General features: G+C 59.6%; 1 protein-coding gene across 14 annotated transcripts in view; it reads right to left on the bottom strand.

Annotated features, from left to right (window-relative positions):
• Positions 1-19,367, bottom strand: part of NRXN2 (neurexin 2) — a 94,226-nt gene that overhangs the window by 23,331 nt on the left and 51,528 nt on the right. For 8 of the 14 annotated variants that reach the window (XM_054570932.1, XM_054570938.1, XM_054570935.1 and 5 more), the window contains 6 exons: positions 19,227-19,346; positions 18,436-18,817; positions 17,685-17,875; positions 15,863-16,036; positions 15,370-15,489; positions 2,140-2,321 (listed from right to left, as the gene is read on the bottom strand). In XM_054570932.1, the coding sequence (XP_054426907.1) occupies positions 2,140-2,321; positions 15,370-15,489; positions 15,863-16,036; positions 17,685-17,875; positions 18,436-18,817; positions 19,227-19,346 (1,169 nt within the window). Of the gene's footprint in view, positions 1-2,139; positions 2,322-9,723; positions 9,988-15,369; positions 15,490-15,862; positions 16,037-17,684; positions 17,876-18,435; positions 18,818-19,226; positions 19,356-19,367 lie in introns of those variants that run through there. The other 6 variants (XM_054570931.1, XM_054570937.1, XM_054570933.1 and 3 more) reach the window with 2 other exon arrangements.

The following is a 19,367-nucleotide window of genomic DNA, read 5'->3' as shown; positions in this document are numbered from 1 at the left end:
CCTGCCCTCCGCAGCACCAGGCACCAGGTCTTGTTCCCCCAGCACTGTGCACCAGGCGAGGCCTGGGGGCAACTGCTGGGAGGGGAAGGGAGGCCTCCTCTCCCTGTACCCTGGTCCCTTACCCCTTCTCCTTAGCACTAGGGGCGCCCCGTGCCCTCAACCTACTGGTAGAGAGACACACAGAAGTTGTCCAGGGGTCACACACAGAACACACACAGATCACATCCAGGTGGGTGACCACAGATGACATCTGCTAACACAGGGGTATTTGCTGACACTGAGTGCTTCCTCGGGGCTGAGCAAAGGCCTGGGTGCTTCACATACATGGTCCCGTGTAAACCTCACAGCATCCCGCTGTCCTCCTACCACGCCTCTGAACAGATGGGGACGCTGAGGTCCGGAGAGGTGAGGTGACTGCATCCAGGCAGAACAAGGGAGTGGCAGAGTTGGGACTCAAGCCCAGGCTCCCTGCTCCAAAGCCACGCGCAGTTGCGCAGTTTCTCATGACTGGGGAGCGAGAAGAGCAGCCCCCAGCCACAGAAAGGGGAACAGAAGCAGAGTCCCGCCTGCCCTGTGTGGCCGGGGCACTGAAACACCAGCCATCAACACTCCGCCAGGAAACACAAATGTGGAGCTACGCACCCGCCACAGGACACAGCCTCTCTCATCATCCCCTGCGGTCCCGCACAGTCACACCGTCACTCCCCACACAATCGCCGTGCCCCCACTGCCGCTCACACGCAGGCCGAGACACTCTCGCTCGCCCAGGCACGGAACTCCCAGGCTGTCCCCCCAGGCCACTCTTCGCTCTGCACCCCTTCCCTCTGCGCCCCCTGCCCGTTCTCCCCCCGCTCAGTGCCCATCAGCTGCCACTCCCACTCCAGCTCCCCGCTGCCCGCAGGAAATCTCTCCTCACACCGCTGTCCTTTGCTCCCTGGCATTGGGGGAAGGGTGCGCAGCCATGGACCCTCAGGAGCTGCTATGTAAGGAGGGGCCAGTAGCCACCGTCCCAATCAGAAGGGGATGGGCCAGAGCCCAAACAACCCTTCTCCCTGGCTTCCTTGCTCCCCTTAAAGCCCGGGGACTCCCACCCAGACCTTCCCAGCACACAGAGCCTGACCAGCCTGCTTAACCCTCCCAGCTCAGGGGTCCTGGCCAGGGTTCCCCGCATGTGGGTAGCAGGCAGGGAAAGGAGAGGCAGAAAAGGGCTGTGCAGGTGGAAATAGGGATTGAGGTCAGAGCTCCAGGGGTTGAAGCCCTGGGGAGGAGACAGGGAGGCTAGGCGCAGAAATGAAAGGAGTAAGGCCAGAGGCCACAGGGAAGAGTACAGGTCAGAACCAGAGGCGGGGAAAGAGTAGGGGAAGAACAGGGCTGTCTGGAGACTCGACTTAGGAGAAAAACTCTGAGGAGAGGAGTCACGGGACTGGCAGGAGGCCCCGGGGGAAGCCCTGGGAAGGAGCAGAGGTGGAGGGAGGAACAGGCCTCACAAGGAGCTGGGCAGAGAAAGGCAGAGTTGGGTGGGACCAGAGGTCAAGATGGAGATGTGGGGGTGGGCCTAGAGGTCAAAGTCGAGGGAGCACAGCCAGAGAGGCTGTAGGAGTGGCAGGGTCCGAGGCGGCTGGGAGAACAAAGGTCACAGAAACAGGGATCAAGGGCAGGGCAGAGGCAGTGCCAGGATTTGAAGGCTAGGTGAAGAAGCAAGGGCAGGCTGCTCCAGGCAGGAAGGGTGAAGGAGGGCGGCAGGAACAGGCGCAGAGCACAGCGGTATTCTAGGGGTGAGCAGGCAGCAGTCCAGGGCAGCCTCGAACATGGAGACATTTCTGAAGGCTGCAGAGTGGCCTGGGAGGCTCAAGGAGACCCTTGACTGCATTTGGAAAGGTCAGAAGACACAGATGCACTCAAGGAGTGGAGCACGGACAGCTTCCAATCAGCAGGGTAACCCTGGAGGTCTCGTGAATAACCAGGAAGGGAAGGGGTTTCAGGAGCAGAACTGCAGACGGGAAACTCCAGGGAACAGAGGTTCCAAGAGCTTCGCTCGAGGGAAAGATGTGAGGTACTAACCCCATGGTAACGGAGGGACAGGTCAGATTTAGGGTAGGAAGGGTGGGGGTGGGGGCTAGGAGCACCCTGGTTCCTTACGATGTGCAGCTGCAGGTAGTCTCCGAGGCCGGAGGCGCTGTCCACCCGCACCAGCACAGCGCTCCGCTGGTGCGTGCTGAAGCCCACGGCCAGGCGGTCCATCCTCGTGCTTGGCCGGTCATTGGGGGGCCACGTGTAGGTGATGAGCGCTCCCCCCTTTCCAAAGATGTACGTGGTGCCGGCTGCGGAGAGAAGGAAAGGGAGAGGGAAATATGACATCAGGAGGGCAAGGTCAGCAGGCCCTCAGGGCTGCAACGAGAGCACTAAGACACCAGATTCAGGGTACAGAGTTGCAGCCTGGCTGTCCCCCGCAGCCGCCAGGCGCTGCAGTCCCGCGGAATGGCTGGCAGGCGGGTGCCCAGGCGCGAGCTGTGCACGCACACAGACAGATGTAGCTGCCTCATCAAGAATTCTGGCTTTAATTACAGCAAAACAGAGGTAACAGAGGGAGTGCGACAGAGAACGAGCGCGCGCGCCCGGAGAGATGTTGCAGGTGGACCAAGAGGACTTCTCGGGGCAGGAAGGACCCAAGGGGCCTAAGCCTGACCAGCTCAACTTCTCCCAGGGTTGGTGGAGGTGACAGATCCAAGGTGTGTGCTTCTGCGGGGCCAGAGCCGAACAGGCGCCAAGGCTCAAGGAGCCCCAGGCAGGGCTGGAGGAGGAGCAGGGCTGTGTTCAGCTCTGACTCATTGCCCGTAGGCTGGCACCCTTCCAACACCTGCCCCCACCTCTCCCAGCCCCTGGAAGTCCTGGTCCTACTTTGCCGAGGACTCCCTGCTTCTACTCACAACTAGGGGGCTGCCTGGGTCCCAAAACAGGGGGGGACCTGGAGCCTGGCCCAGAAAAGAAGAGACAGACATGGAGGATGGGGGGGGGGGCGATTGGGACTGACAGCCAGAGGAAGAAGGCAGGGACACAGATGGACAGAGAGGGACAGAGAGGGGTGTAGGTGAGAGAAAGCAGGAGAGTGGGAGCCAGAGATGAAGGCTCCTTCTCCCTGCCCTCCCCCACCCCACCCTCTTTCCCCCTGTCTCCTCTTCTCCATCCGGCTGCCGGGGGCGGGTGCGAGGTCCCTAACGATCTCGGCCCCAAAATAGACCCCATTAGTCTCCATGTTCCCTCCTGCAGCTGACTGGGTTCCCTGGGGGTGGGGGCAGAATGACAGCTAGGGTGGGGGTGGGGAGTTGGTCACCCAGTTTCCAGGAAGGGAGCCTTGTCCGGAAGGCCTAGAGGACCAGTAATCTAGGGCCTTCGGAGAAGGGAAGAGAACAATCCTGCATTCTTTAGAACCTAAATGGAGCAGATGAGAGTCATAAAAGGCTTAATTAAATAATTAGCTACTAACGACTCCTCTCAAAGCACTTTTTTGGGGGAAGAGGGGTTCAAGGAGGATTTATCCAGAGAGGAAGAGGGGGCAGATGGGGTCAGAGGGCAAAAGCCTGAAGTAGACTGGGAGAAAAGTTGGGGTATGGGAGGTGGGAGAGCTCTGGCTCATGTGGAAAACCCGGGGTCAGGGCTGGGGTGAGGGTGGGGAGGGGGGCCGGGCTGGGGGCGGGCCAGAGGCACTTCCAAGGAGCAAACTTGCTCTGCCAAGATGGTAGCCCAGCTGTTAACACTGAGGCCGGGCCCCTCAAGCACCCCCAGGTTCCCCCTCAGGGACTCAGGAGCCCCACTGTAGCTCAGGCAGTATAGTTGAGGGATAGGGGACTCTAGCCCAGGAAGTTCCCAGGCTCCCCTCAAAACAGGGGACTCCCGACAGCCTTGGAGGGAGGCACCACCTGCTGGCCCAGGGAGGAGCTGAAGAGGGCCGGCTGATGCCTGGGTCCTAGAAAGGCAGTAGGGTGAGTTGTGAGGGCAGCAGTTGCTGGGCTTAGGGGCAGCAGGAGCTGCTCCCCAGGGCCCTTGTCATGATGCCCTCCATCCCCCCATCCTTGCCGGGCCAGAGAGGAGAGACATCCCACGTCCCCCGAGGCAGAAGAGGGTGAGAGAACCACCGGATGTCTAATAACTGACGTCTCACCACTGCTCCATGCCAGGAAAGCACCTCTGGCCGACAGAGGGAGCCTGGCTCAGCCCCTCCAACCCATGTGTCCCTCCTGCTGGGGTCCTGAGGGCCCAGTGCTGAGGGCTGATTCCTCAGCATGAGACCCCCCATGATTAGGGTAGAGAGCTGGATGGGGGCACAGCGCACACTGAGCTGCACCCCGACCCAGGCTGGACCACCTGCCTGGAGAGGGCGGGGTCCGAAGGCCAGGAGCAGGGTAGGCCTCCACCGGTAGTAATAGTCTTTCCACTCCCAATGCAGCACTCTGGAAAATCAGCTGTTTCCATGGCAACTGTAATACCCAGGGTCCTCCCTACTCCCTCCACTTACTCACAAACTGCATGGCCAAATTTGGGGGTGGGGAAGGCCAGGGGAGCTAAGATGCTGACCTTCCTCCACACCCCACCCCACCCCTCCCTGATCAGAGACTGCTGCCACTTCACCCCCTGGGCTCCAGGGTTTCCCAGTGAGACAAAGACGGGGCTTTTGGGGCTTCTTGGGCCCTCGAACCAGCAAAGGAAATGCCATCTACCTGGGGCCTGCTCCCAAATTTCCCAGGTCAAGGGGAAACGAGGCTCTTTCTCCTCACTTTCCCACCCAGGAACCCAGGCTGCACAGTCCCCTGGAGAGAGCCCTGCCTGAGCCCAGAGAGGGCCTGAGGGGCAGGCAGCCCACATGTCCCATTGGGCAGTGAGGCCCGAGGGATCAGAGGCAGCACTGGCGCTCCAGGCCCCAGGCCCCACGACACACGTGCCCAATGACACACCCACAGGCCCCACACCAACACATAGGCGGCGATGCACCGAGCTGCACACAAAGACCCAGTGTGGAGAGGCAGACCCCCAACAGGAGACATGAAGCAGACGGAAGCGTGGCGGTAAGCACACAAAGACAGGCCGCGGCAGGCAGCAAGGGCAGGGGCTGGCACGCTCAGGGCAGGAGGGCGCACAGGTTTCCGCCCCTAAGACCCAGGGCGCAGGGGCCGCCCGCCCACTGCCTCCCCATCTCCCAGCTCCAGAGCCAGGCCTCCCCTGGGATTTATGACCCAGCTGTTCTCACAATGCAGCCAGTTTATTAAGCAGGGCGAACCTGTAAAAGCCTAAGGGGCTTTATTACACTGTGGGGGGACCCAGTGGAGAGACACGCTTCTTGGGCCAAGGAGGAAAAAGATGAATGGCTTATTGGACTGGGGCGGCAGTAATTACCCTGGAGAGACATTTCTCTCCCCAGCCCCACGCTCCCGCCAGAGGGCGCAGAGGGCCAGGCAGAGAAGACAGCGGGATTGGGGGTAGGGAGCGGTGTTTCTGCCAGGTCCCCCTGGGTGGGACCCTCCTGGGCCTCTGGGGCCTCTAGCCTCTTGCCTTGCTAGGTGTCTTCTGCCCTACTCCCAGACAGACTCCCAGGGGAGACACAGAGATATGACGTCCAGGGCTCCACACCACATCTAGAACCTCTGTAAGGTTCTGGAAGGAGCTGCGGACTAGAGAGTGGCCTAAACCAAGACCTAGGTGTTGCGCTAGGGTGATCCAGACCACTGGTTTTGATCTCCGCAGGAAACCAGTAGTGAGCTACATTGTGCATAATATTTCAGGGCAGTCATGTACATCTGAAGCCCAAGACAATAGCGCTCTAGTCCTCTACCCAAAGGCCCAGGGTTGGCATCTTCTGCCCACACCCAACATAGTCCCTCCAATGCCTCCTAGACCCAGAAATTCACTGATCCAGCAACACTCTAAATGATCAAGAATCTTCCATAGAGTTCCCACACACCTGCATTCTAGAAAAAAAACAAACAAACCAACAAACATTAGTAATGGTTAGCTAACCCAGACCCAAACAACACAATTATCTCATGTAAACACCCCATGCGGCGATGCTCCTGTGGTTAAAACTACATGTGCAGACCCTCCATCTGCTCATCTTCCTGCAGCATCAGAAACCATGACAAAAATCTTCTGGTAGATCTAGAATCATGAGAGAATGAAAAGTCCTACACAATCTAGAAAAGCCACGTTCCTTGGTGCCCACGGCGCACCTCAGCTCTGGCACATGGACTCTTCACAACCCAGGGGGACCCCCACGAATCCGACCGTGGGGCTCAGCTCTCTCCTGATCTAGCCTCCCAGAGCAATAGCCCTTCAATGCGTAAGGCCATTCTTGGCCATAAACCATCCAGTCAGAGATCCAAGTTAACACACCCACATTCGGAATCCGAAGAACTGCCAGCCCCCTTTATTAGCTGGAGGGATGAATCCAGAACCCCCGAAAGCTACTGACCCAGAACTGAGCTGGGATCGACCCCTCCATTCCTGGCTTCCGAGGGCACCAGAAATGAAGGTCGGAGGCTGAAAGGCTCCTCAAGGACTCTGAAACCAACGTTGGGGTCGAGGACCTGGAGAGTGGCCCCCTCTCGGGCCATTTTTAGGACCCAGGTGTCCTGGTCCCCCCATGCCCAGACGTCCTAACACCAGGTGCAGGAGTGTCTCGGGTGTCTGGCGAGTTGGAGGGATGTTATGTAACAGGAGGGGGTCGGAGGATGGAGGGTAAATGGAGGAAAGAGTGAAGAGAAGGGGGGAAGGAAGGCAAGAAATGCAGCGAGACCCCAAGAGAAGGGAAGTAGAGAAGCAGGTGCACAAAGAGAGGCTCCCCACACTGGGGGACGCTGAGGGTCCGCGGACAGAGAAGAAAGGCCTCCCAAGCTGCCCTCTTCCTCCAGCCAAGCGTGAGGCCCCAAAAGCTGCCTGTCCTTTTGCCACCCGCCATGGCTAAGGTGTGTGGAGGTGGAGTTCAGCCATGACAGGTGGCCTCCTCCCGACTCTCCTCTCTGGCCTCTGACTCCCCTCCTTCCTCTCACCTACCTAGCCCTCCACGGGCTCCTCCACTCAGTCTCCCACCGCCTTCCATCACTGTTCTGCGTGCCCTCCAGCTCCTCCTCTGCCTCCACGTGTGGCACCAGGCAGCCATTGGCCCTCTTGGGGCTCCTCTGCCCAGCAAGGGGGTGGCCATCTCTGAGGCAACCCCAACACCAACACTCCAGAGGGTCCCCCTACAATGCTGTTTCCTCCATTTCCTCTCCTCTCCCCACTCTTTCCACCCTGACTCCAGAGCCCAGGCCCCTCCTTCCAATCTGCTCACCCCGCTGGGCCAGCGCCTCTCTCCTCTCCCTGCCTCTTGAACCAACTCTCCTCTCCACCCCACAAGGCTCCTCCAACAGCCTTGGTGCCCTCTTCCTATCTCACCCCTTTGCGCCTCTCCTCATTGCCCAGAAAGACCATGTCCTATCTGGGACCCTCTGGGAACAACCCTGGGCCTCAAGAGAGCCCGAGGGGACAATGAAGAGGAGGGAGGAAGGCGTAGAGGACCACAGAGCTCATGGGGAGAAGCAGGGAGTTGAGTGTGGGGTGGGCAGGCGGAAGAAGAAAGAGACGGGATAGTGCTGCGTGGAGAGGACCCTTGCTGGGACAGAGATTAGACAAGACAAGACCCTGCTGCGGAAGAGAGAAGAACGCAAGGAAGAGGAGGTTGGAAGGGGCCACTCCTGGGAAATGGATGAAGAGAGAGTAGAGGCATAAGAAAATGAGAGAGTGATGAAGTAGGAGAAAAGCAAAGAAGAACAGAAAGGGGGAGGGAGGATGGGAAGAGATATGGGGAACAAAGACTGGGAAGTGAGAATGAACAGAAGAAGAACGATAATGGGGAGGCAGAGGTGAGGGCAGAAATGGGAGGCCGCGATGGGCCGTGATGGGGAAGTGACAGGCACGGAAGTTGATGGTGGAACAAAAGCGGAGCGAAAAAATGAGAGGCGATGGATGAATGGGAATGGAAAGAGACGGAAGTACAGAAACTGGAGGCAACAAGGGGTCAGAGTGGGAACTGGCGGAGGCGCAGTGATGAGGTGATGGGAGCCGAGGTGAAAGACGTCAGAGCGCCGAGACGGGGACGATGGGGTGCAGAGATGGAGGCGATGAGAGGACTCCCATGAGAGGTGATGGAGTCCTGGGGCGGAAAGTGATGGAGGTACAGCAATGGGGAGTGATGGAGGCTGAGACGGGAAGTGATGGAGGCTGAGCTGGGAGGTGATGAGAGGTACCGGAGTGGAGGTGAAAGAGGTACAGAGACGGGCGGTGAGAGAGGTACAGAAGTGGAGACAGCGGGGTCCCCCTGCTGAACATGAAGGCAAGGTCTGGAGACGGGAGGTGATGCGGTGCTCCGAGAGCGGAAGTGATGGCTGGACTCAAGTGGGAGGCGTGGAGGTCTCTGGGATAGGAGATGACAGGAACTCTGAGATGGCATGTGACAGAGGGACTGAGATGGAACATGATCCAGTATGACATGGGAATGAAATAAAATGTGAGGAGGGACAGACCTGGGAGGTACAGGGAGTAGAGAGAGTGAAATTATGGGGGTGCAGCGATGGAGGCAGGAAGAATATGGAGGCCAGAGAGAGAAGGTGGCAGGTACAGAGAAGGGAAGAGATGGCACGCAGGGAGTCTGGAGGGTCTAAGACATGAAGTGATGAGGGGACTGAGATGGGGGCACGATGGCAGGTGGAAACAAGGAGCGACAGAGGTCAGAAATGGAAGGGGGTGGAGGCTGAGAGGAAACGTGAAGCAGGTTTTGGGAGGGAAGGTTAAGAGGGGCTGAGGTGTGCTAGCAGCAGGAAGCGACGGGCCCGACAGGAGAGGTGAAGGGGAGCATCAGGGGAGCCAATTCCGAGCAACAGAACCGCAGAGGTGAGAGGTGCTGGGGGTCAGCAGCAGACAGAGGACGGGGGCGGGGGGGGGGGCGGGCAGAGGTGAAGAGGGGTGGGAAGGAGAAGCCAGAGAGGAAGGAATGAGGCTGGGAGAACAGCACACAATGGAGTGAGTTGGCTGGGAGGTGGTGGCGGAAGGACAGTAATGGGGGAGAGAAGGGAAGGTTGCTGGGAGGACAGGGGTGAGACAGAGACAGATAAGAAGTGAAAGAGGAGGAGATGGGACATGTCAGAGGCAGAGATGACAGATGGGACAGAGGTGGGACGGTGGCCATGGGAGGACAAAGATGAGAAGGTAATGGGGTACAGATGCTAGACCAGCAACGGGAAGGTGAGGGTGAGGTAGAGGTGGAGGGAGGTAAGCCAGATGCAGAAAGCGGCCGAGATGGAGGAAGCGAGGAGGAAGACAGCCTGGGGAAGGGAGAGCCGGAAAGAGGGGATTACAGGACAGAGGCAGGGAGGTGACGGGAGGGCGGCAACAGAAGGGTGATAACAAGCCAGAGATCGGGATAGGGAGGTGAAGGTGAGGCAAAGAATGAAAGTGGTTCAGACAAGAGATGAGGTGATAAAGAGATGCGGGGCGGGGGGGGGGGAGGTGATGGAGAGGGGAGGGTGGGGCTGAGAAGATGGGAGCTGGATATGGGAGGTGAGGGGGCGCGGGTCGCAAAGCAGAGGGGCTGGGCCTCGGGCACACAGGCTGGGGTGCGGCCCGCGAGGGCCAGGGCCGCGCACACCGGTGGCCTGGGGGCCAGCCGGCCGACCGGCCTCGGCATAGCCCGCGACTTACCGTGCCCGCCGCGGGTGAGGAAGGGCATGCGGTTGATGGCGATGGGCACGGTGCCGTGCTTGCTGTGGAAGTGGTGGACGTGGTGGGTGGTGCTGAGGCTGGAGGAGACCCGGGCCCCCTCGGCCGCCCCCAGCAGCAGCAGCAGCAGCAGCAGCGGCGGCGGCAGCAGAGGTGGCGGCGGCGGTGGCGGCAGGGGCCCGGCCAGGGCGGGGGGGCGGCGCGGGCACCCCCCCGGCCCGCTCCCCCCGGGGGGCATTTCGGCCCGGGGGCGGCCGCCTCACAGCCCCATGGCCGGGGGCGGGGACGCGGGGCTGCGCAGCCCCGCGAAGCCCCCCTCCGGCTCCAAGCCCCGGGGGGGGGGGGGGGGGAGTAGGGATGAAGAGAAGGAAAACCAGAGCCCAAGCCTCGGTCCGGAGCCAATGAAATCAACCGGATCCCGCCGGGGAACCCGGGGTCTGCAGAGCGGCAACGCCAAGGTCCAGAACGCCTGGGTCCATCGCGAGACGCTAAGGGTCTCCCCGCATCCCAGCGGGGTCGGGGCGGCGCAGAGGGCCGTCAGAAACCCGGGGGAGCGCCCGCGGGAGGGGGCATAGTTCCGGGTGGAGAGGTAGGGAAGGCGCGGGGGCCAGGCAGGGAGGGACGGCAGGGAAATCCTGCGGAAAAACCGAGCCGGGGAGGGGAACTGGAGCCGAGAAGCGGGAACCCGACGGAGACTAGGGCCGGCCGCGCGGCTGCCGCCGCTGCGGCCCGACGGAGGCCCGCGAAAAGGAGGGAGCGGCCGGGGGAGGAGGGGCGGGGGAAGGGGGGCAGGGAAGCAAATCCGGGTGAGGGGGGATGGAAAGGAGGGAGGGGAGAGGAGAGGAGGGGCTCAGGGCCGAGCGGAGCGAAGGCGCGAGCCTGCGAGATTCCGGCGGGGCGATGGAGGCAGCGGAGTGTTGCTGCAGAGGCAGAGAGGCTGGAAGGGAGAAGGGGAGGGAGACGAGGAGGCAGGAAAGGAGGAAGTAGAGAGGGGAGGGGGTGGGGGCGCGGGAGGAGGAGGGGGCAGGGCGGAGGGACCGGAGCGGCTCCGGGTCTGCGGGCGGCGCTGGGCAGCTCCGGCGCGCGTCACCTGGCTAGCCCGCTCCGCGCTCGCCGCTCCTCGGCGCGCGCGCCCCGCCCCTCCCCCGCGCCCGGGCGCGCGCCCCCCTCCCGCCCCCTCCGAAGAAGGGGCCCTGCTGAATAATTGAACAGGTCTGAGGCTAGCAAGAGAGGCGGCTCTCTTCCTCCTCCTCCCCTCCCCCCCACCTCGCACCTGGACGAACCCCAATAGTGCTTGCTGGTCCAGCACGCAGAGATGTGGCTACCCGACACCTCTGCACGCACCCCTCTGAACACACGTGCGCGCTAGGATGTGGACGGGCCTGGAGATGGAGACACCCACGTGCCCATACAGGCCTCGGTGTGCGCGCATGCACACACAGGCTCACACATACGTGCATACATGTGCTCATAGAAGCTGGCACATGAACTCACCCTCAGCCGAGCATGTACACATGCTCACAGAGACACACACAGGCACGCATACATGTTCACTAACAGACAATAAATGGCCAAGTACACGCAGGCACCTGCTCCAGGCTCAACCTCCAAAACCAGGGTCATCCATATGCATACACGCACAATGCATCAAGAGTCCCAAAGACACTTAAGAGTAAGACACAGCACACACATAAGTCTCCTCCCCACCTCCTCAAAAGGGTGTCCCCTATCCTCCTACACACCCCTTCTAGACTCCTCCCATGGCTCCTCTCCACTCTCCCTGCTCCTCCCCCAACCTCAACCTCTCCCTCCAAGGGGGCTTTCCAGGACACCTGTCCACGGAGTGTCCTACTTGAAACAAAACCCTTCCTGCCCCTTTTGCGTCCAGCTGAGAAAGTCACTGCTCCCTCTAGGTGCCCCTCCACTGGGATTTGCCCCTCAGGCTTTTTGAGGTCTCTGGGAAGCATTTGTCATGGCCCAAGAGGTAAGTGCAGGGAGGATCCCTTCCCTTATCTGGATGCCACCTCCACTCCCACATCAACTTGGGTTCTGCCCAGAGGATGCTCTGCTAGGTCTGGGTGGGGTAGGGGGTAGACAAGTGGGAAAAGAGGGAGGGAGGTGGATATAGAACGGAGAAAGAGTCAAAGAAATAGGGTCGTAGAGTGAGAAGTGTTGACGAAGGGGTAAAAGGAAGCGGGGTAATGTGACAAAGGGGAAGGAGAATGGAGGGGGGGAGAGAGATGGCTCCTGCTTATTGATTCTGAATTCCATTTCAGAGCAAAAACTGTCACCAGTAGCCCCAGGTGTGCTGTGCCCAGCTCCAGGATGCTGTCAGGACCCATGACAGCTCCTTTGGGGATCCTGCCACCTCACCACCCTTGCTAGATGCCAGGGCCCCTTTTGACCCTGGCCCTTCGGAAGTGAAGAAAGGGTCCCCAGAGGTACCCAAGAGGAGGGTCCGAGGTGGTGTGCGGCCACAGCAGGGAGGAGAGACCGCATGCAGGCTGGGGACCAGGGCTGAGGCCCCCGAAGACTTGTCCTCCTGCCCTCTCCATCCCATGATTGTGCCCCTGGCTCTGAAATACAGACTGACATAGCTCTGAGCTGGCAGAAAATTTATGGTCCCGGAGGGAAGAAGGGAGGAGCCGGTAGCGAGAGGAGAGGAAGGGAAACCGCCTGGAGGCCAATCGATACCAGTGAGTGGGAAGTGGAGAGAGTTGGAGGGGGGTGACGCTGGGGAGTGTGGGGGGAGACAGAGGGTAGAAAAGAAGGGAGAGATAGAGGTGTGCAAGAGATCAATAGAGGCTGCAGCGAGCAACAGAGCAAATGGAGGGATGAGAAATAAGGGGGCAGAGATGGGGAAGAGCCAGGTGGCCTGGGGAAGCCTGAGACAGGTTCTGAGAGACAGCAGCACACAGGCCCAAGGGGAGCCCCTCAGCCCTGGGGTTTCAGCTGCGTGTCAGGAAGCGTCTCTCCTTTTGGCTTCCTTCCTCTCACTGCATATTCTCTTACTCATTCTCTCCACTTTCCTCTTTTTCATGGAAGACATGGGTTCTCTCTCTCTTTGATCTCTCTCCTACCTTCCCAGAACAGAACCCTGAGCCTAAAAGGGACACACATCACAGGTGGAGAAACTGAGGCCATAATGGAGAAATGTTCTGCAGGTTGGACCTATTTCATCTCCGTCTCAACCGCCCTCCCCCACCCTCTGCCCCGCAGACAGCTCCACACCCTGACCCGACCCTCCAAGGACAGGGGTCCGGCTCCCTCCACCCTGGCTGTTCCCACCCACCCATGTCCCTCTCTTCAGATGAAGGGCCCTTTGGTGCCCAGTGGTTCACTCTTGGGGATGGGACAACCTAACAGGTCTGGGCCAGTTTCCTGCTTGACATTATGCTTCAGTGGGGCCCCAAGAAGACCAGCCCCAGAGAGACAGCAGGGATACGAAACAGTGCGAACTGGGAGAATCAGGAAGAGACACAACCCCGAGAGAAGAGGGGGCTGTGGCTTGGAAAGCCCTGGCGCAGTCCCCAACTTCCAGAGTCCTGCCCTGTCCTTCAGGGCAGAGATCTCAGAGGCACCTCAGGGCCGGTGTTCAGAGGCTCCCAGGTTGCACCCACCTTGTCTTTATGTCCACGGCTCTGCCGCCAGCCTGCAGACCAAGGTTCCTGCATAGTGACACTTCCCCAGCCCCAACTGTCCCCGCCTCCCACCAGCCTGGAACCAGGAAAAGTCCCAACCTTTCTTCCTATCCCTGCTGAAAGATGGTGTGACTCCCTAAAGCCCCATCCACTTCTATGCCCCCTTCCAGAAGGTTCCACCATGTTGGAATACAGAAGTGACAATGGGCGGCAGTGCTTCTCGATCCTGATCCTCTGTACCCTCGGCAAGCAAGGCCCACCACTGGCACCACCAGCACCCCAGGACTAAATGAGGTGCAGTGAGTAACAGGGTTGGGGCGCCGAGGTTCTAGCTGGGCTCCACCGCACCCCCCCCCCCCCCCCGCCGCCGCACATTGACTCATGGCAGGGAACTGCCTCACTGAGGGTCTCCGTTTCCCCATCAGTTAAATAGGATGGTTGGTCTCTATCCCCCCGCCTTCTCTGAGGCACAAAATAGAAGAGCTTCGTGAGCTCCAAAACACTAAACCATCAGTGGGGACTTTCACTATTAGCAGCGAAGTTAACACCACCTTCAGATTTGCACGCAGCTGAATGAGCTGGAGAGGAAGGGGCCCAGCCCAGCGCCATCTTTATTCCCGGCAGCCAGGGCAGGGGTTCCCCTGAGTGGCCCATTGTCTGGAGGTTTTGGAAAGTACGCCAGATAGCAGGTCAGATGGGGAAATCCTGGGGGAAAGGCAGAACCCTGCCTCAGAGCACAGGGAAGGTGTCAAGGGAGATGGACTAGGTATTTTTTCTAGGGAGAATGAGAACCATAAGCCACCCAAGAGCCCATTCTGCAGCCAGTCCATTCCATAAGAAACTCAGGACTCCACCCAAATGACTGAGGCTCTGAGGTATGGCACAGAAGCCAAGGCATGAACCCCCGCTCTAAGCCCAGGTTTATCATTGGCTTCCTCAAATTCACTCACCCCTCCAGGGGTGTGTGTGTGTGTGTGTGTGTGTGTGTGTGTGTGTACACACGCATGTGTTTGGATTATCTTTTTTCCCAGGCAGTTGAGTGGTCACATCCCTGGTCCCTCAGTAGGGCTGCCCTAAGAATGACCATTGAAGTGATAACCGAGGGAGCAGCCCTCTCCCCAGTCCCTGCCCCCAGCCTGATCATCAAAGGGAAGCTCCAGACCCCCCTCAAGTAGGAGGCTGCCCCTGCCCCCTTTCTGCCCCAGCCGCTGTCTCTCTGCCAAGCTCTCACCAGCGGCTGGCCACCGGCCACTGGGGACTGGAAACTGCTGCTGAAGCTGCCCTGGGGCCGGGGGTCAAATAATATGCAAGTTGGCCGGCAGATACCCAGCCAGGGAGTAGGAGAAGCAGGCAAAGACACTAGGGAGTGCCCTTGTGGCTCCAAGGAACGACCTGCAGTTGGAGTTCTTGGGGAGGGGGGAAGAGAGAACAGCATGGCCGATGCCCAGGGAAGCCAGCTATCCAATAGCCTGGCCTCCTGGGAATCTCCCAAGTCTGCCCTGCAGGGCATGGTCCACTCTGGGCAGGAGATAACAGGCTTCCACTGCATAATTCTGAGGTCACCAGAGGAAAGGAGGTACAGGTTGACACCAGCCCCTTGCCCTGGGCAATAGTGTCTATGTGTGAGCTACACATACATACAACATAGAAGACCATGGCCAAAATTACATGGGGAGAGCAACAGAGGCTGACACCTTTGGTTATGGGTGAAGGGAGCAGTGTCCCGCCAGTTCAGAACGAAGGAGAGAGTCCATCTATCAACAGGTCGCCCCAGAAATTCAGGCAGCAGCAATCCTGCACAGGCCTGAGAGGAAAGACTGAGAGGGGACAGTAGCCCGCCGTTCCCCTTAGGCTCTCATGACAAGAAGGGATGAGAAGGAAGCAAGCATCAAGGCTCTCAGAGACCCTCCCCCGCCACCCAGCAGCCCCCAAGGGGAGGAATGGACCGGGACCTCCCCCAGCAGCCCCAAGTCTCCCAGGCACTCACGGTCATTGCAGACAGGGCCTCCATAGGAAGTCATGGTGCAGTCGCAGGTGAAGCCATCCCACTGCTGCAAGCAGACGCCCTGGTTAGCACAAGACTCTTCGGTGCAGGTGGTGCTGGGGCCTGGAAGAAGTAGAAGGAAGGAACACAAGTGCTCAGCCAGGCCCCCTCCTTGCCCAGGAGGTATGGAAGCTTCAGGGCCAGGCTGAGAGGTCCTGCTCTCAGTTCTGCCAGGCTGAAAGGGCCAAGTACTGATGAGGCGGGGCTGGGTAGGAATGGGGGGCTCCAGGACAACCAGACTCGGCCTTGAACTGTGCTAAGGGGCCCGGGTGGGAGGCAACAAGGAGAGCAAGTGACCCTTCACCCCCTTGTACCCTTGCTCCGGAGATAGGGGCAAGGCCTGAGAAGGAAGGCCACTTTGCTGCTCTGGTGTGTCCCTGCAGCTGGCCCCCCGCAGCCTGCAGGGTCACGCCTAACTCCTCCGCCCTACACTCACCATCACAGCCCCTCTCCACCTGCCCGATGCGGTGCAGGGCGTCAGCGATGAGGTCTGGGAGGCGCCCGTTGAGGTCCACTGAGGCCAGGCAGCCCTGAAAGCCATCCCGGGAGGCCACCAGCTTGGGCAGGTTGCTGAACATATTCTTGCTCAGACCACCAATGTACAACTCCCCTGCAAAGGGAGTGGGGTCAAAACCAATGCCTCCCAGCCCCCCTTCCCCTCCCAGGACTTCGCATCTGGTTGTCAGATCTTCCTGCACGTGCAGTGTCCCAACCCAGACTCCATACTCGTTTCCTTTATGGAGATGTAGCGCCTTGCACATCCCCAGCCCCCGCCTCTTCCTTCATCCTTCTCCACTTTGCCATCTGTCTGCTCCTCTCCCAGAGAAGCCCAGATGCAGGGGGCGGGGCTGGGGGGAGAGGGGAGGGAGCAGCTGGAGAAATCGCTCCATGCTCTCTCCCACACATCTGATTCCAGTTCCGGCCTGTAATCAGGCCCTTTCATAGATGTGCAGCCCCAACTCCCTCCACTGCTGGTTCCCCCCTTCCAAAGTCTCCCATTCCCAGAAATCCTCCAGGCCTCCCCCAGCCTCCCCCTACTCTGAGTTCTCTCCTGGGGGTAGGGTTTAAGGCCAGCTTTTCTCCCCCAACTAAGGCTTGGTCTGGAAACTCTGGGTGACACTGGGAAGTTCTCCTCAGGGCCACCTGCCCCCCGCACCACTGCCCAGCCACCTCAAACCTAACTCTCTGGACACTTTGGCCAGCCCCCAGCAGAGCTTCTATGGATCAACCCTAATGCCCCGGCCATAGGCTCAATTCAACACAAGACAGGCCCAGAGCACCCCAGGTTGGCAGTCACTGTGGGTTATCTGTGGCACGTCGCCCCCTACTGGGAACAGGGGGAATTGGCAGCACCGTGCCACATGATCTGGCCCAGGATCTAAGCTTCCAGTTCCAGCTCTGCTGCCTGCTCGCTTGGTGACTTCAGGCAAGCCATCTAGCTTCAAGAAGCCTCTGGTTCCACCTCTCCAAGAGGGGGATGAATTCAATGGTCTCTGAGGATCCTCCTCAAGCTTGGACTGACGCCTATGGGTAGCTATGGAACTGAGGGCTGCTTTGGGTTTGTGAAAGAAGTCACCCTCTGGAATAGCCACGGGTATTGTCCTCATGTCTGCTCCAACACGCCAGTTTGCAGACGCATCCTCCTCTTCCTTGCTCTGTGAACCATCCCTTCTGGGGCAGGAGACAACTGCTTCAATAGCTGCTCAAGAGGCGCTGGTAAGGGTGGGACCCTGGTGTAATGCTGAACTCGCTAGGGAATCCTGGGTCCAAAAAAGTCCCCAGAGCTAGCCCAGCCAAGGCCCACAGTATGTGGCCAGGGCAGCACACAGGGACCAGCTACTGCTACTCCCTCTTCCCCTCATGAACCACACCCCCCTTCCCTCTCTACGAGGCACCTGCCAGAATGCTAAGCTCCCTGTTCTTTCTCCAGCCCCTCATCCAAGGCAGGCTTCTCAACCTTGGAGGACCAAGAGGTGTTTGGAAGGCCTGGGCTACCTACTCCTAGCTTTAGAATAAGACCACCAAGCTCCCCATGAGACACATCTTTTGACCAGGCTGAGAGGACAGCCTTGCAGATGAGCAGACCTCTGACAGGAACACATAAGGCTGGACACAGCAGAGAACAGGGGAAGGTGGGACCGTGGGCAAGGGCGGAGGGGGAATCACGCTAGTGGAAGGGCACCCAGAGCCGAGCGATCCTGGGCCAAGGGGGTATCTGGTCTAGGGCCAGGCCTCCTCCAGAGGCCTCGGGCCCCCACCTTTGAGATCGAGGTTTCGGGCGCCGTTGGAGTGCTGCGTTACAGTGCGGGAGTCAATCTTGAGCGTGTGCACGTTGCCTGGGTCCCTGGACACCACCACGTTGTGCCACTGGTTGTCATTGACTGGTTTGTCTGAGTTCCCCTTCATCAAAGACGGGCCATTCCCCAGGTCAAACACGTAGTGGATGTACCTGCCCCACAGTAGGGAGGAGACACTGGGTCAAGGTGGGGGCAGTGCTGGGAAGGAGGAACTATAGCTGGTAGGGGCCCTCGGGGCCACAGGAGGAAGGCATAGAGTGGGAGACCTTGTAATGGAGAGACCCAAACCAATGGCACAAGGGCTGCAGTCACGGGGAGAACATGCAGAGGGCGACAGGGGAGCTGGTAGGGGGAGAGGTTGGTGGGAGCAGCAAGATCCCCTGGGATCAGGGACAAAGATGCTCTAGGGTGGCGTCCTCTCAGGCAAGAGAGGCCACAGGAACACGGCCTGTCTTCTGCCAGTAGAGAGGGCCAGAGGGCCCAGGCCCGGACAGTGAATGAAGACCACATATAATTGGGAAACCCCTTGGCAAGGAAGTAAGTAACTGGGGAGTCACCAGGGATTTGCCATCATGGCTGGTGGCTGGGGCCTGAATCTTGACCTGTGCTTGGGGGACATTAGACACCCAAGCCAGTGGACGAGGGGCCATATCTTAGCCAGCAGGGAGAGGGAACCACTTCCTGGACAGTGGTGCAGTGCCCAGCACCTCACCCCTTGACCAGCTCGATGACAATGAAGTCATTGCCGTTGCCAGAGTTGAATAGGAGAAGTCCGTCAGGGGCTGTGGTCTTGAACTGGAAGAAGAGGTGCATGGAGGCATAGGCTTGCAGCGTGGCCAGTGCCAGGTAGCTGCTCCGACTCTTGAAGGTGACAGGATCAGCCACAATGGCACGCAGGCCAAAACGAGCATTGAGCTCGCAGTAGGTGATGTCCCCGTCCTTGCACTGGTCCATGTAGGGCTGGCCATTGAACACCAGCCCGCTCAGGTGCCCAATGAAGTTAGAGGGCACCACAGAGATGAAGCGCCGCTCCGTCATGATGCCCGTCTCGATGTTGTAGAGCTCCAGCCGCGTATGAGCTCCTGCCATCTGTCCTGCTTGGGACAATAGACAGAGGTGAGGGGGTGGCTTTGGGGCAGACTGTAGGATCATTCCTGAGGTTGGGCCTTGGGTCCCCAGGAGCCTCCCCTCCACATAAGGGCTGCACAGCAGAGACATCAGCCAAGAGCCCTCACTAGGTGCCAACAGCAAGCACAGCTCCTGGGTCCAGGAGAAGTGGTGGGACTTGTTAGTCCTGGGATGACAGGCTTCCAGAGACTTGCTGCCTGCAGGGAGCTGAAATGGTCCCCGGGGTTCAGGCCCCCCCACAACATGCCACCCTTGAGGGAGAAATGCCAGCAGCGGCTTGAGATAATGCTGCCCTAGGCAGTGACCACCCAGAAGAACAGGGCCAAGCACAGGTCACTAGAGATGTGTCCACCTTCCTGGCCCCAGACCACCTACCCTCCACAGTCACGTTGTCCACAGACAGCTGCAGGCTCTTGCCACGCCGCACCACCCTCACCGTGTGCCACTCATTGTCATTGAGCTTGTGCCCCGCAAAGAGGGTCTCGGGGCCTTTACCTGCGGCACCAAGGGGGGAGT

Source organism: Pteronotus mesoamericanus, unplaced genomic scaffold (assembly GCF_021234165.1).
Source record: "Pteronotus mesoamericanus isolate MK-2021 breed Mesoamerican mustached bat unplaced genomic scaffold, CSHL_Meso_final contig_214, whole genome shotgun sequence".
Taxonomy (NCBI): Eukaryota; Metazoa; Chordata; class Mammalia; order Chiroptera; family Mormoopidae; genus Pteronotus; species Pteronotus mesoamericanus.
This window is presented reverse-complemented; position numbering and strand designations above follow the sequence as displayed.